Genomic DNA, 12,811 nt, shown 5'->3' on the forward strand with positions numbered 1-12,811 from the left:
TTTCTTTCTTTCTTTCTTTCTTTCTTTCTTTCTTTCTTTCTTTCTTTCTTTCTTTCTTTCTTTCTTGTTTTGTGTTGTTTTTGTTTAGATTCAGAGCATTTTCAGCAAAGGAAAAGGAGTCCTTCTCTGGGATAAATAATCTAAAGCCAGGCCAGTTCCACAAACATTATTGTGCAATTCATGTGTAAGGGACCAAATACAGTAATCATCATAGCCTTGAGGACCCATGTGCTTTCTTTTCAACCAGCCTCTGTCACCTCTCCTTCTTCCTCACCTCCAAGCACAGTCCTGCACATATGAGTAGTTGTACCTTATACTCAGAGTTCTGAATTCACTTGAGTAATTCCAGCCTGAAGGCCCTTAAGCTCAGATCTGTGAAAAAAAGTCACAACTCATTTGTGGCATCAGTGTCGGCCCCCACCACACAGCTTTGGTGCTCATCAGCATCTCCAGGCCTTGTGAATATAAATGCCCTTGTGGCATCTCTAGCCTTTTAACCCATTGGCCTCACATCTGCCCCTCTGCACAAGGGCCACCCCACAGGAAAAAAATGGGCCAGGACTGGCCAAAGGCCCCTGGGGGGTATACCTGGGGGTAGATTATCAGGGTTACCAGGTTCCTTCCCCTCCTTCTTCTGACCTGTCTCCATGCAGCCCAGGGAGCTGTGGAGCCAGAGAGCCAGCCCAGCTCCTGGGGGATGGTGGTGAAGACCACCTAGGCCTACCCCAAGGAGAAATTGGTCTGGGCAGTGTTCTTAATGCTCTAACACCGGAACTAGCTGTGGGTTGGAGGTCCATTGTGCAGAGACTGAGACCAGAGGTCACAGTCAGATGTCAGCTGTCAGAGGTTGTGGACTCTGCAGGGGTTAGCACATTCCCACATTCTATCACTATGGCTTACTCAGACTTGGGCGTTTCTGTGAAACCACAGCCTGGTCTTGACTTTATCCATGCTTCCTGGTTAGGTCTTTCCATCTGGCCACGACCATTGGCCAGAATTTCCCATGGTTTGCGCTCTAGGAATATGCCATCTCTGGAGCTTTAGCAAGAAGGTCAAAGGTCTGAGGATATGGACAGCCCTCGAGTTCTCAGGGGCTTCTCTTGCCTGAAGTTCTGGCTCATCGAGTGAAAGGATGGTCCATCTGCTCTCCTCTGCACCATGCACTCAGCCACCTCACTGCCTCTGGGTCCTTACTCTGAGACAAAAGAAATCAGTCAGGCCCTTTGTTTTGTTAGGGATGGAACAGAGGAATTGGCCAGTGAAGTTTAGAACTATACGATAGTTACTCATCTCCTCTTAGAATTGCTAGCCGAGAGTTTTTTCCTGCTTTATCTTTCAAACACCAGCTCTAAGGTCCCAGCAGGATTTCATAAGCTCAGGATATGATAAGTGGATCCTAGATCTAGATAATTCTGTAAGAGCCCTTGACCATCAGGGCTTTAACATGCCCCAGATAACTATAGCAGGTGCATACCTGGAGATAGAAGGGAAGGAAAGAGGTAGGGTGGGTATGGATGATCAGGGGATTGGTCCCTCCATAGCTGGCTTTTGACTATTTTCCAAAGGTGACTGAGGTTGGGAGGGCTGTGGGTGCCAGCAGGACAGCTTCCTGAATAGTAGGTAGGTATGGGCCTGACGATGGAAATATTCTGGACTCTCTCAACACTGGGTAGAGGTGAAGATGCATGGCGCCATCCTACCTCCCACCCGTTCTCCTTCCACCATTGCCTCCTCAAACACTTTGCTCTTCTTCTTTCCTTCTCTGTTTAGGATGAAGGACACTAGCCGCAAGAACAACATGTTTGCACAGTTTCGGAAAAATGAGCGAGACAAGCAGAAATTGATCGACACTGTGGCCAAGCAGCTCCGGGGTCTCATCAGCAGCCACCACTCGTGAAGGCTGGCCTCGGGCCCGCAGCGGCTGCTCACCACAGCCCCAGAGGCTGGGACCCAGCCCCGGCTGGCCCTGCATTCGTGCATTCTTCTTCAAAGAGAGCAAATGTATTTTTTTAATAACCTGTGTACAGTATTCACATAACCTTTCCCTATAGTAAAAGAGGCACAAGAAGAAGCAAGTATGTGAGGTGTTGCTAGGCTGGGACTCAGGGGAAGTCATACTGTACTCTGTGTTAGCCTAGCGATGGGGGTCTCACCAGTCCCAGGATGATGCACCACCTTTCACTGTGGCTCTAGAGCCTAGGTCTGGGGCTCAGGACTGACACAAACAAAATGGGTCCTTGGCACCGGGAGGTAAGGTGAGTAGGCGAAAAGATAATAAAGAATATCCTGTTCACTCCCGGGCGCCCCATTCACCACACAGGTGAGGTTGGTTCTTCCTGGTGCATGGAGAGGACCTGGAAAACGTTACTGTTTAGCGTATGAGAGACCAGCACACAGCTCTGGAGGTTCGGATCTCCTCAGTCCACCAACGTTCATTGGCTGGGGAGCAAGCATGGTGTGTGGCCAGATGACAGCTTCACTCCAGTCCTCCAAGGGTGGCAGTTTCTTTAGCCCAGGTCTGACCCAGTGCTTTTATTGCTGATTTTTCTGGGGCAAGAGAGAGCTGAATATAGTGGTGATAATTGAACCCCATGACTAACTGCAGGTTGCTCCACGCCGGGAGGAGTTTTGTTAGCTCTTGAAAGCCAGTGTGAATGGAACTGGAGCCTCGGTCCCTTCCCTGTTCATCTCATCGTCTTCTTTCAGGGTCAGGGCACTTGGTTCAGAGCATAGATCAACAGTTACTTCCGTAGATCTTCACAGAGAGTCTCGGACTTGGCCTCCTTCAGTAGTGTCATTGGGATAAGTCGGATTCCAGAAGCCTGAAAATGGCCCTTCCTTTACCCTTAGGTAAAACCTGAAGGTTCCTGGGGAGTGCTCCTTGTGTTTGAAAACCAGCTCTCTGGCCACCATCTTTAAAAGAAACATGACCAGCTCTGCACGATGGGGGTAGCCGCGGCTGGACAGGATGCCTGTCGGGAGGGAGCCACTGCCACCATGAGGTGGACAGGGCCAACTGTGGCTAGTGCTTGGTTGCCTCTGGCCCAGCGGTCCCTTCCTGAGTCATGTCCTAGATGTGAAGCTCTTCTTACTCAAGCCCAAGCCTTCCATCCTCTTCTCAGATCCCCAGAGCTCTCCTTTGGCCTCATCTGAGAAAGGTTGTCTATAATCCCAGGGAGCCTGCACTGGCTGGCTTGGCAGCTGTGTCCGCTATCGCACATGGGCTCCCGACGCTTGGTGCAAGGGCTTTGCCATGGGGTCAGTCAGAGGAGCCTGCACTCTAAGACTCCTCAGGAAGGTGCTCCTGTGGCTACTGGCAAGCGTCTAATTGTGCATCACCAAACAATGACAAATGAGCCACACAGGCATTTCCAGCTTGGATTAATGGGAGGAGAGACTCATCAAACAGAATTCTTCACTACCTTCGTCAGCTACTGAGTTGCTTCTGGGAAGGGCAGTGCTTCCTTTTTCATTCCCCACCCCGATCCCCCCGAATCCCATCCCAACTTGCAAACCAAGGGGAAGAGATTACACACACAGACATGAGCCTTCCTCCAAGCTGGAGAGGGCAGGCTGTGTGGAAGCTCTGGAGAAGCTTTCTAAGGCTTACCTTGAGGCCTAGGTGCTTGGCCCAGGGTCTCAGGATGAGGGTCGGGGATGAATGCTGCCACCCAGAATTGCAAAAGGCAAGGGAAGGCAGGAAGCCATGGGAATGACACCCTAGATGCCATCGCCTGAGCCCTGGGTTCAGTTGAAAGAGAGCAAGAAATGATTACATTAACCTGAAGTCCTGTTGCTTAAGAAGGGCCCAACACACACTCCTTCAATAGTCCTCCGTTTGGAGCAAGATCCTTTCAGCTTGGAGAGCTGAGACGGGGACATGGGATGGAGAGAACCTTAAGCATGGCACAGTTTTTGTCTTTTTCGAGTCATCATTGCTGCTCTGGTCTCAGGCCCATACCCTGGAAAGACTGCCATAGAGGAAAAGTAAACAGGGTGGAGGAACGGGGGTTCCTGTGCACCTCGTACACAAAAGTCCCTCTGAAGAACACACTTACCCAAGCTCAAGCCTCATAGGGGAGGACCCTTTGGTCGATCTCTTCCCTCTCGGTCTGCCGTCTGTCTTCTCTGATGAAACCAACATGCTGCTACTGAGTTGTCTCTAGAGACACGCTCTTGTTGGGCAAGGGAAGGTCAAAACACGGGGACGGCAATGTCCAAGTTGTTTGAATTGCGCAAAGTCGGATTTTTGAGTCTTGTCTCTATGCCTCTAGCTGGTCCAGCCCTTGAGAGGACTTGTGCACATGCGCCCATGCCCCTCAGACTCCTAAGACCTGGCCTCAGATGCCCAGAGATGTGGAAGTGCCCCGGCAGGCCTCAGCAGGAGAGCAAGAACAGCAGTGGCTAGAAGGCTACAAGCCTTGGAGTTAGTGTGACGCTTAGCCAAGTTCTTGGGGAAACCAGGTCCATGTTTCTGAAGGGCCCTTCTGGTTCGGGCCCCTAGTAGGTTTCAGCAGTAGGGTAGACAGCTTGTATAGTTTTAACATTCACAGGAAATCTCTCTGGACTGTGAATGAAGCTGTTAGGGGTGGAGAAGAACAGGACCTGGAAATTGGAACCAGCAGAGTCCCTGTTGACAAAAGGAGTGTCCAGCTTCCAAGGAGTGCTCCCCAGTGTTTCCACTGCATACCAGGCCCAACAGTCTCTCGGGCCCCAAAGCCAGCCTAGCTTCATTGCACACTTGACAAGTGCTTGCTCAGCAAGCCCCAGACCCAGGGCCCTCTCTCTCCAAGATCGGCAATGGCCATGACCTTCCTCATAAAGCCTCTCCACACTCCCTGGGGCCTGCTACAGAGCTCCCCCTCCCTTCACCTCCCTTCTCTCAGGACTCTGTTCCTGGCTGCTTCGACTGCCTCTTTTTTTTTCTTTGCCTGCGTTCGCAATTACTTTTCACTAATGTGTTGGAAATGGCCTTTTTATTTTGCACAAATAGTTGCACATTTATGGAGGAAATTTAGGAGAGTCCATTTTTAACTCTAAAGGGAACTTTTTTCTTTAAGACTCACTCATAAAGCTACTGATGCAGATGGGCCTCGTGGTTAGTGGGAACCTCCTGTGTGGAAAGAGCATGTTTATTCCTCCTGTACGTTTTCCTCTCTCAACTGCTATTAAACAAGGGAGCCTATGTACCTGTTTCAAAAGCCACGGTGTCGTCTCATGGTTGTTTGGTTCTTCGCCCCTTTTGCTCAGTGCAGCTACGGTAGGCAGCCTGGATTGCAGCCGTGGCACCTCATCGACCGAACTGAGGACTAGAGCAGGCAAAGGCCCGCTGGGGGGACAAAGCCTACCTGCCACCCAAGGCGAGGAGCCCTTGGAAACATCCCGAACCGCTCGGTTAGGTTTTCCTGCCTGTACAGTTAACACGGGTATCATCACCATCAAGAGGAGCAACTTCCGCAACGCCTGATTTATGTGGAGCAGTGGGCTAAGCAGCCTGAAGCCTCCTGTGTACTGAACACGTGCCCTGCAGCGGAAAGGCTCCTAGTCCAAATGGAAAGATGTAGCATTGTCCAGAACAAAGCCAAGTGGGGGAAGGGGAGAAGTGAGCCTATTTTAGAGCTCGGTGCGGGAGAGGGACAGGCCTTGTGGCCTGCTACAGGAGTGGGTCTGGTCAGGGAAGACAGCATCGAGAAAGCGGGGTGTTGATTAACCGGGCCTTGAAGGAATTAAATTCAGATTGTGTTAAACTATGGGAGGATCTTAGGTGCAGACCACGTTAGAGTGAAAAGTTGGCTGGATTCTGGCACGTGCTGGGAGGCTTAGTGCCGAGCCCCGGGGGGCACGCCTGGAACCACGGGGAATAAGGCCAGAAATGTTGTGACCGCACCCACTGCACTTAACCCCTCAGCTGGCACAGAAGCCACGAGAAGAGGATGGAAAGAATTTCTCCAGTAACAAGTCTGCCTACTGCACTCAGGTGTCAGTCCCTGCTGTGCCACTTACTAGCCGGCTGACCTTGACCAGTTCCCTCCCTAAATCTCCCAGTCCTCAACAGTGGCACAGAATAGTAGTCCTCATTTACAGGGTTGATGGTAGTGAGGGCTCTCTCTCCAGCTCCTGTATGTGAACTGGATACTGCCTGGGTCAGAGTAGAGCCAGTCCTTCAGGTGGAATCTCCTTGTCACCACCACCTAGAACATTCTCTGCTCTCTCTTTGGTGCCAAAACTTCTACTAGAATTCAGGAGTTCTTAACCAGGGGTCCATGTCCCCTTGGACCACGTGTGTGTGTGGGGGGGAGTGTCCGCATGCACATGTGTGCACCAGCTTGCATTCACCTGTTTTTCTGGGTAGAAAGTACATGGCTTTCATCAGTGTCTAGGAGAGATTCAGGACTAAAATACTGAATGATAACCAAATCTCTTTGGAAGCGCACATCTCCCGAGGGAAAGCTAGAAGCTCTGAGCAGTTACCTCCTCTCCTTGCCTCCTGTGGTTCTGGCAGATTTTTCACTACCTACAGCTTGGCCACCCACCATTTCCAGGAGCCCCCACATGATCCCCAGGTCATACCTAAAAACCAGTAGAGTCACCATTCCGAGCTTTCTCTACCCAGCCAGGTTAGGGTACTGAGGTGGGCACGAGGACCCTGCATTCCTGAGAATAGAGACTTACGGCCAGTTGGGGAGAAGGCAAACCAGAGGGCCCAGTACAGACACATGAGCCTGCAAAGCCAAACTGAACCTGACTCACCCCACAGAACATTCTCCATAGCTTCTGAGCACTGACTGGTGCAGGGGCTCACCCAAGGCCTTATCCAGAGAGAATAGCAGCCCTTGCGGGGTGCCCAGAGCAGGGTGAGAGGTGGGGGACCGGGACGGATGTGAAGCAGTCATCAGCTTGCCCCTTTGCTCACAGCCAGGCTTATCTGCTCACCAGGTAGATGACCATGGGGACTAGCTTGTGGGAGGTAAGGGGAGGGAGAGAAAGTGCCAGACCCTTTCCTTTCCCCCAGAGGCCTCAGTGTTGAATTTAGTGGGCAGTGTTTGCCGGGAATGAGAGAGCCTCATAGCCCAAGGGACCAGAAGACAAAAGCTCTTGAGGAAGTGCAAGGAGGAGGAGGAGAGAAGTGGGGGCCTGGGCATTGTGTGGGAGAGCCACCCCTCTATCTGTTTCAATCACTGCTGGGGTTAGGGTTACCTTGCACTCGGGGCCTCAGCTGCTTTGTGGGGTCTGTGACATCAGCCGTTGTGATGGTAATGGAGGGGCCTCTCTCATGGGGGGCTCCCCGTCACCAGCCAGCCCGCATCAACTCCTAGAGAGGATTAAAGCTCCAATTCCCTCCAGGTGGGGGCAGGATATGGGCCCAGGACTGGGCCTAAGACAACAGGCCCCCCTCCCAGTCTGAACCCACTGCTAAGTGTTATCTTCCAAGCCCAGGCTATGACCTTCCTCTCTCCAAAGCTCCAGAAAAGGAATGGAATCTGAACATTGAGACGCTTTTCTGGCCCTAAACAATCCTTCCATTCTCTAGGCTCAATGATGGGTCTATTTCCTCCTGTAAATGGGTCTCGTAATCTTCAACTTTTACCTTTGCTTCTAAGGGTAATTAATTGGATCTCCCTCTTGTTCTCCCTACACACTCCCCTCTCTGTTACAAGGCTCAGGTTAAGCCCGGTGGATGGCTTTTCTTTCTATTCCGGGGAGTGCTCATTTTTAAAGCTGATGGAGTAAGACCTTGCCCTCTCCAGTGAACCTCTACTCCAGAGAAACCCGCTGGGGAAACACCACTTCTGTGGGCCCGGGAAAGAGGCCTCTGCCCAGCTAAAGGCTTTTCAGATAGCAAGTTCTGAGCAACCATTTCACTTTTTCTTCCCAGGTATGTTTCCAAGGCTTTAGGGAAGGAGTTTTCGGGGTGTCACCCTCAGGAGCAAAGTGAAGGGTTAAGGGATGATCTGGACCCTAGAGACAAAGGGAAGCAAAGATGGGCATGGGAGAAGGATCAAAGGATCGGAGAGTTTCCTTTTTTTCCCATGGGCTAGGAGAAATGGGAAGGCCTCAGGTGCAGGGCAGCATGAGGGCATCAGGGGGAAGGAGTGAGGGTAGACCCCATCAGGGCAGCCGGAGGAGAGGCTGCTATGGGGAGGCAGGTCACGCGGGCGGTAAGTTGAGCCCCAGAGACACTGAGGATTTCTAGTAACCGTGACCTTGTCTGACACTTCGGCTCGATAACGAGCTCTTCGAAGTCAAGGGTGACCTTCTACGCCTGTCTGAATCCTTTGCAGCACTCTGCCCTGCACATGGCACCCGGGCCCTCGGGACCAAATGAGTGACACTTGGAGTGGGGACAGCCACTACCAAGGGAGGGTGCGGGGAGAGCTGCACTCCCTGCCAGGAGGAATATCCGGTGGCTGACACTGTTTAGGAAGGGTATTGAGGATAAAAAGCTACCTTTTAGTCAGTTGTGTTATGGTTTTAAAATTCTCTACAAGCACGTAGCACTCCACTCTTGCTATGCCGTGGAGTAAGGAACAGGGTGAAAGCAGATTGAGTCAAGTGAGAAACCAAAGCAGCAGCCTAATTCCTGACAGGCAGGGTGTGGGTCCCGGTGGTGGTGAAGGTGTGTGTACGTGGCTGTGTGTATGGGCACGTGGGTATCTAAAAGAATTAGGGCCTTCCCCACCCCCCACTCCCGCCCTTTCCCTGAGCCCTGATCCCATTTCCCACATGGAATCACCGTTAACAGTATGATGGTGTTCTTTCTGCTCCGTTGAATGTATATTCCCTTTCTTCACAAAAAAATATGATCGTAGTACATTACAGGTTTCTTTCCCACTTAATGTATCTTGGATGTCTTTCGTGGCAATATAATAGGATTTCTTCCTTTATGAAGCCCATGACTACTTCCATTGCATGGACGTCCCTGGAGTTCGTTTAATTCTGAACTGGTGAATATCTGGGATGTTCCCAGTATTTCACTATTGTGAACAGTATTGCAAGACATTTGTGTGCACCCCCCTGCCTTCTTGCGTAGGTACTTCTGCAGTATCAGGTTTCAGGAGTGGAACTGATTGGTTAAAGATCAAAAGTATTATAAATGTTAATAGAAATTGTACATTACTCTTTTGAAAGTCACCCATTTACGCTCTCTCCAGTAGGATGTGATAGTCTGTTTCTCTATCCTCAGCCCCATGTGATGTCAGTATTTTTCATCTTTGCCAATCCTAAAGGTAAAAAATGATTTCCCTTTGTTTTCTGTACATGAATTGATAGTGAGCTGAAGCCTCCATTTGTATCAGTCGTTTGAATTGCCTCTTACATGAAGCAGCTGTCCATATATTCTGCCTTTTTAAAAAAAAAAATTAGGTTGTTTTCCTTTTCATGTTGACTTGTAGCTCTTTGTATTTTAGGGATTTTAATTATTTGTCATTTGCATTTGCAGATTTTCTCCCCAGTTTGTCTTTTGAGTCTGTTCATGGTCCATATCATTTAGAACTCCTTATTCTGCAAGTAACTTAAGACCTAACTCAGAAGAGGAGATTTGTTGACTGAAAGTCCAAAGGTAGTTCGGGGTTGGTTTGATTCGACGACTAAAAAATGTCAGGATCCTGTTTCTTTCCTTCTGCCTGCTCTGCCTTTTACAGTCGCAAGGCTATCCTAGACTTCAGTTCCCTGCTGGTGGCTACACGGCTGTCATTCTTCCAGGGTTCACACGTCCACAGTACACTGTGCAGAAACTGACTTCCAAAGGCCCTCTGAGAAGAGTAAGACACCTGCTGACCCATAGCCTCCAATAGTTAGAGCCCTCAATTGGATTACGTGTCATTCTTTTTGACAAGGACCATGCCATGGGTTCACTGCTGAGACATGGTTACTGGAACCAATCACTGTGGCAAGGGCAATGGAGTTACTCCGGTAGGTTAAAACAATCAGCTCTTACCCTGGGACTCTGGAGTAAAGAGGTGTCACTACTCACCCCCAAACAAGCCACATGGCAGCTCCACGCTGGGGAAACGGTGAAATGGTGAAAGGAATACTGAAGAGATGAGCCACAACTTTCAGCACTTGGCATTTTTTGCCACAGAAAACGTTTTTCATTTTTGAAATGTCAGTTTATCAGGCTTTTCCTTTATGATGTTTAGATTTCATGTCAGACTGTCCTCTCTTCAAAATTATAAAAATATCGACCCATGTTTTCTTCTGCTAGTTCATGTTTAACATGTTAATTATTTGTCGATTTGAAGTTTACTTGGAGGTAAAGAATGTGGCAGGAGTCCAGCTTGGTTTTTTTTTCCAAATGGCTAACCAGCGTCACTGAGTGATTTGTAATTATCGTCCTTATCATATATTAAATTCCCATTTATCCTTGGGCCTATTTCTGGACTTGAATTACAGTTCTGTGATCATTCTGTTTCTGAGCCATTACCAAATTATTTTAACTACCATATCTTTTGAATCTATTTGAATATCTACTAATCCCTTCCTACATCATGCTCTTTCAGATTGTTCCTGAATATTTGGATTTTTATTCTTCCATGGTAATTTTATAATTGTTTTTTCCAAGTTTCAAAAGTTCTGTTGTGATTTTGATTGGAAGCGCATTGAATGTATAACTTGCCCATAAATAGCATCTTTATAACACAGTCTGTCTGCATTGATGAAATATATCTGTCCACTTATTCGTCACATCCATATTCCTCTAACAGTTTTAACATGTTCTGCATTTGGATTCTTCACATTTCTTATCTAGTACAACCACGGAGGTTTAACATTTTCATTACTTTTGTAAATGAGATCTCTCCTTCCATATTCTACATTTTCTGTTTTACTTACAGAATACGTAAACATCTATCAGATTGGCAAAGTCCTACAGCCCCATATTAACAGATGCTGATGAGGCTATGGAGAAACGGTGGTGGGAAGATAGATTAAACGACTTTCAAAAGCAGTTTTGTGCTGCAGATTCAAATCCTTATCTGCAATTCAGAAATAAAAAATAAATAAAAAATAAAACATAAAACAAACTCTCAAAACTGGAAATTCTTTCCTAATATATTTGGTGGCAAAACCTGACTTGATGTGAGACTATTTATGGTCTTTATTTATCCCACTTAATGTGGATATGTTTACTTGTCACCACAGAAAAAGTAATATATTTGATTATGGAATACTTTTCCCCAAGCCCTGCTAGAGTATGATACATGCCACGTGCACCATTGTGCCTGTCTAAAATCCAAACAGTTCTTCTTCTGAAACATTTGGCCCCACAAGGTTTGAACAAGGTATCATGGGCCTCTGTCCAGTAAAGTTAAAGATACCCTAAGACTCAGCTATTCCTGAGAGAAATCTATCCACAAGGAGACCTGTATAAGATTGTTCATTCTAGTATTGTTTATAATGATGAAAGATTAGAAGTCACCTAAATATCCACCGATGGGGGAATAAATTAATTGTGATATATTCATCTAAGAGAGACTGTACAGCAGTTGACATGAGCTACATGTGTCAACATGAACAAATCTTTTAAAATTTGTTGAATAAAAAAGCAAGAACGATAACAGCACAATACAATTTTAAATTTGAGAACATGCATGAGGATGATAAAACACCGAATTCAGTATAGTAACCATCTCCGCAGGGAGAGGGGAAAAACGAGGTCCCCCAGGGTACACAGCAGGCTTTTTGCTTTATCCGTAAGTCTAATTTCTTTTTTAAAAATTTGAAATGAATATGGCCAAGGGGCGCCTGGGTGGCTCAGCCGTTAAGCGTCTGCCTTTGGCTCAGGTCATGGTCCTGGGGTCCTGGGATCGAGCCCCGCGTCGGGCTCCCTGCTTGGCGGGGAGCCTGCTTCTCCCTCTCCCACTCCCCCTGCTTGTGTTCCTTCTCTCGCCGTGTCTCTCTCTGTCAAATAAATAAAATCTTAAAAAAAAAAAAAAAAGAATATGGCCAAATATTAAAGTGTTTTTACAAATACATAGATTTGTATTCTACATAATGTTCTCAATCATAAGAATTCTGGAGGATTAAGCATAAGCAATACAGGACCAGAGCAGCTGAACAGCAGAGACCCAGGCATTTTCTTGTCTTTCTGTTCTGTCATGCTTAGCATGCTTAGCATTTCATAGGCACAGGACAGCTGCCTCACCTCCAGGCATCACATCCACCTTCCAGGCAGGAGGAAAGGAGAAGGAGGAAGAAGGAAAATGAAGGAGATAAAGGCCTGTGCAGGCCAAATCTGTTCCTTCCTTAGGAGGCCATGATTTCTATCTTTCTTCAGGTTTACAGATTTGCTTCCTTAAAATTATGTAAAGTATTCTCAAAATTATTAAATTCAAATTACTATTTAAAATCACCTCTTTGTATTACCTCCTCTTACATCTTACTGGTGGGAACAGAACCACATGGCCACCCCCAAAACCAATCACAGCCAAAGGGAGGGAAGTTATATCTGGCTTAGACCAACTACGGTTCATTCCCTGTACGCTCCATGAGGACAGAGTATGTGTCTAGAACAGTATCTACCACATAAAATATGCTCATTACATTTTATTGAGTGAACCACTGAATGTATGAATGAAAAGATAAATGGAGCTGGGATAGGGGCAGGAGATCCAGAGATCTGCACCACTATTTGAGCCAATCTGAGTCCTGTCAGCCAGGAACCGGGGGGAAAGGAGTGTTGTCAGGAGATCAGGTCTGTCACACTATCCTTGACCCATTGAGCCAAGCGATGCAAACTATGTATTTGTTTGTTTGTTATACATGAACAAATATTTTCTCCTAGTCTTGCACTTATTTTTTAAATAAACTTTTA

The 12,811-nt window shown here is 47.7% G+C and overlaps 1 protein-coding gene across 3 annotated transcripts in view; it reads left to right on the forward strand.

The window, feature by feature from the left end:
• Window positions 1-10,640, forward strand: part of EXOC6B (exocyst complex component 6B) — a 607,862-nt gene extending 597,222 nt beyond the window's left edge. For all 3 annotated transcript variants that reach the window (XM_035001312.1, XM_035001314.1, XM_035001313.1), the window contains one exon: window positions 1,771-10,640. In XM_035001312.1, coding sequence (XP_034857203.1) covers window positions 1,771-1,897 — 127 coding nt within the window. In that variant the 3' untranslated portion in view covers window positions 1,898-10,640. The remainder of the gene's footprint in view (window positions 1-1,770) is intronic.
• Window positions 10,641-12,811: the final 2,171 nt, after the last annotated feature.

Source organism: Mirounga leonina, unplaced genomic scaffold (assembly GCF_011800145.1).
Source record: "Mirounga leonina isolate KUSES-001 unplaced genomic scaffold, KU_Mleo_1.0 Mir_125, whole genome shotgun sequence".
Taxonomy (NCBI): Eukaryota; Metazoa; Chordata; class Mammalia; order Carnivora; family Phocidae; genus Mirounga; species Mirounga leonina.